This window comes from Fukomys damarensis, unplaced genomic scaffold (genome assembly GCF_012274545.1).
Source record: "Fukomys damarensis isolate Sample0158 unplaced genomic scaffold, DMR_v1.0_HiC HiC_scaffold_15, whole genome shotgun sequence".
In the NCBI taxonomy this organism is placed as follows: Eukaryota; Metazoa; Chordata; class Mammalia; order Rodentia; family Bathyergidae; genus Fukomys; species Fukomys damarensis.
This window is the reverse complement of record NW_022900927.1, coordinates 14,992,113-14,995,448: the sequence shown is the minus strand read 5'-3', so window position 1 is coordinate 14,995,448 and position 3,336 is coordinate 14,992,113. Positions and strand designations below refer to the sequence as shown.

The following is a 3,336-nucleotide window of genomic DNA, read 5'->3' as shown; positions in this document are numbered from 1 at the left end:
GAAGTGGGGTCCGCGAGCGAAGCTTGGGTTGGTGGCGGTGGAGGGCTGATCCGGGAGGGAGCCGCTGTGGTGTTGGAGGACCTGGCTGGCTTCCTTGTGACGTTCCGATCCACTTAGAGCCACCTGCATAGGGAAGCGGACCTGTGTTGGGTGGAGACTTGCAGGCCTTGCCTTTCCCTGCCCGTGCATCTCCCTCGTGTCATTTAGGCTCTTGTCCTGTTCTCCTCGCCCAACACGTGTCGCCGCGAAATCCACAAGTCCTGTGTTTTTCTTCCTGTTCCCCATTATAAGTGAAACAGCAGATTATGATTAAATCAGCGCCCAAACTCCAGGCATTTCTATTATGCTCCCCAAAATGTATTTGGAAAAAGATTTACATGATTTTTCTAATCTAATCAGAATTTTATTTTATAGAAGACTCCTGCAGAAATAAAAGATAAGAACTTTAAAATAGTAATCAACTATAGAACTCTTGATTTTTTCCCATTTTCTTGAGGTGTAACTTGTGTATAATAAAATGCACATATGTTTAAATACACATATTTAAAGTGTAGCACTCTTTGATGCATAGATGCACTCCTATGAAGCTGTCATCAAAATTTTTTAAATGAAGTATTGCATCACGAGAAATTTCACGTGTCCTTCCTCCACTAAAAGCAACCTTCTAGGCAAACACTGATCTTCATGTCATTATTGATTAGTTTGCATTTTCTTTAATTACATGGTGTGTAGACTGGCCTCTTCCTCTCAGAAAAAAAAAATCTGTCATTCAGTTTAAAATAAAATAAACATGTAATAGTAAAGAATAGGTTGGCTATTCAACTACTGGAAAGTAGCTAGCTGATGAAGGAAAGCATTTTGATGAGTGCCCAAAGTATGTTCTCTGAGTACCTGCCTCTTTGTGGACTTGATAGTCACTGGATCTGAATAACTGAAAGGGCATCCAATTTGCAGGTTATCCGATCATTTCAAACATTGAGATAGGCAGTATCACTAAGACTTTTAGCTTGAAGCTGCCTTTGTGACTAAACACCAATACTTTAGAAATCATAGTATAATTAATTATGCTATAATAATAGCATAATAATAGCAAGTGTTAGCATAATTAATTCATGAATACATGCCTAAGAACGTTAATCCAATATTTTCATCAAATGTCACCTTCCCGAGGGACCGGATGGATACTTAGGTCAACCTACTGTGGAAATCATCTTTCCTGTGTTTGATTAGCGAATTTATGCTCAAAGGAGCACTTGGGACACAAGATTCTTTAAATTTTAGTACTTCACACTTAAGCATATAAAAGAATCGATTTCGAATGACATTTTGAAGGTCATGGGTTAGTTAGGACAATATTTGGTTTTCCATTATCTAAGAGTCATTTGGCTTCAACAACTGATTATTCAGGATAGAGACCCATGAAGTTCTTGGGGTCTGAGGAAATATAAATTAGGGAAGTGATCAAACTATGGTCAGTTATGTTACTGCAACTCAATCATCTATTACTTTAATGACAGCATCTTAGCTATCTCTCCATTGTGGCATAACAAGGCATTCTAAAATGTAATCATGTAAAACAACCACAATTTTACTATTTTCCTGATTCCTGGAGTCAGAAATGAAGGCAGGACCTGGACAGGCAGTTCTGCTCCCTTGTTGTGTCAGTTCGCATCAGAGAAAAGGCTGTGTTCACCTGGAGGCCTGGGGTTTGGAGTATTTCATTATCATACCTGGAAGCTCAATGCTCTGCCCCAGCAGCGTGGCTACTGTTTTTTCCCCTCCCCCTCCCCGTCTTTCCCCCCTCCTCCTATCTCTCCACCACATGGAGGCTGGCTTTCCAATAGCCATAGTGGAAACCAGCAGGCCTCTGAAAGGAACTAGTAGTCTTTCCTTTCTGCTGATCTGCATTTCTAGAAGAAAGTCACAAGGCCAGACTAAGGCACAGGGGTGGGAGCTGGCCAGATTGATTTAAAAAGGAAAGATTGGATAGGGCCAGGGATTTAGCTCAGTGGTTCTGCCACCTGCTTTGCAAACACAGGTCCTGAGTTCAATCCCTGCTACTGAAAATAAAACGGGGGGGGGTGGATTTGATGGCAAGCACCTTTAGGAACTGCCTACTTAAAATACTCAATTTAAAGAAAGTAAAATTAAACATATTTTTTTTTTTTTTTTTTTTTTTTTACCGGGGATAAAACTCGGAATCTTGCGCTTGTGAGGCAGGCAGCAGAACCACTGAGCTAAAATTCCCAGCCCCATATGTCCCTCATTTTAAAAGTATTGGTTTCATTTTTCTACTATTTTGGACTTCTTTTGTTTGGAAAAAAAACTATAGAGGTAGGCCGGGCCCCGATCCACCGCGGGAAGGAGAACCACGCCTGCTCCTGACCCAGCAGCCATCGCTCAAGCACCGGGAAGGTAGCCGCGCGGGTGCCCCTGAACCCCCATAAGCACCCCCGCCCGCACTCTCAGACCTCCTGACTGTGCAAGTCTTTGGACCCACTCTGCAAAGACAGAGGTGGTCATCAAGGGTATGTTTCTGAGTTCCCAACTTTGAACATCTTTAAAGAAAGGGCGTGGGAAACCTGTAATAGAACGTTGCGTAGTTCAACCATTCAGAAGGATGGGGAACTCAATCTGGGCCTTGCAGCCCGAGGTCAGTCAGCATCACGGGGTTCAGCAATCAGCTAACTGAGATCAGGGGTCTTGCATCCTCGCTCTTTCTGAGCCATTAAATGGTAAATATACTATATTGAAAAGTTTGTTCACTGCAGACATGTTCTGGACTGCTTCTTGATTTCAATTTAATTCAAATGATTTAAGGGTGATAGACTAGTGACTACCACAGGTGGTCAGTGTCCAAGTTGTGCTTGATCTCAATGTGTTGCTGATTGTATCAGTTGGGGTAAAGCATTGCCGTTGATTTGATGAGCTGTTTTCTATGATATTATGAAGATGAGAATGTCTGGGGGTCGCTAGAGACACAGAAGCTAGGGTGCAACTATATCAGGAAGATTTGGGTGATAATCCAGAGATTAGACCAAGGACAGTCCAACAAAAAAAATAAAATAAAATGAGAAAACACTTAAGCAAGACACATGGACAGACTTCCAGTTCACCAATGGCAAACAGTAGGGCAAATGAGGATGAAAAGGCTGATAGTGAACCACCAGGACACCCTGAACTCATAGCACCGGAAGTAACAAAACAGATCAATCAGGCTCTAGAAAAATTCAAAACAGAAATAATTTCCCAGATAACCATAGAGATAGTGAGCAAAATGGAAGTCATGATTCGAGATTCTAGAGCAGAAACTGACAAAAAAATAGATGAGCTCAG

General features: G+C 41.9%; 1 protein-coding gene across 1 annotated transcript in view; it reads right to left on the bottom strand.

Moving 5' to 3' along the window:
- Positions 1-285, bottom strand: part of Cpne8 (copine 8) — a 214,695-nt gene extending 214,410 nt beyond the window's left edge. The window contains exon 1 of the mRNA XM_010629775.2: positions 82-285. Within this exon, the coding sequence (XP_010628077.1) occupies positions 82-285 (204 nt within the window). The remainder of the gene's footprint in view (positions 1-81) is intronic.
- Positions 286-3,336: the final 3,051 nt, after the last annotated feature.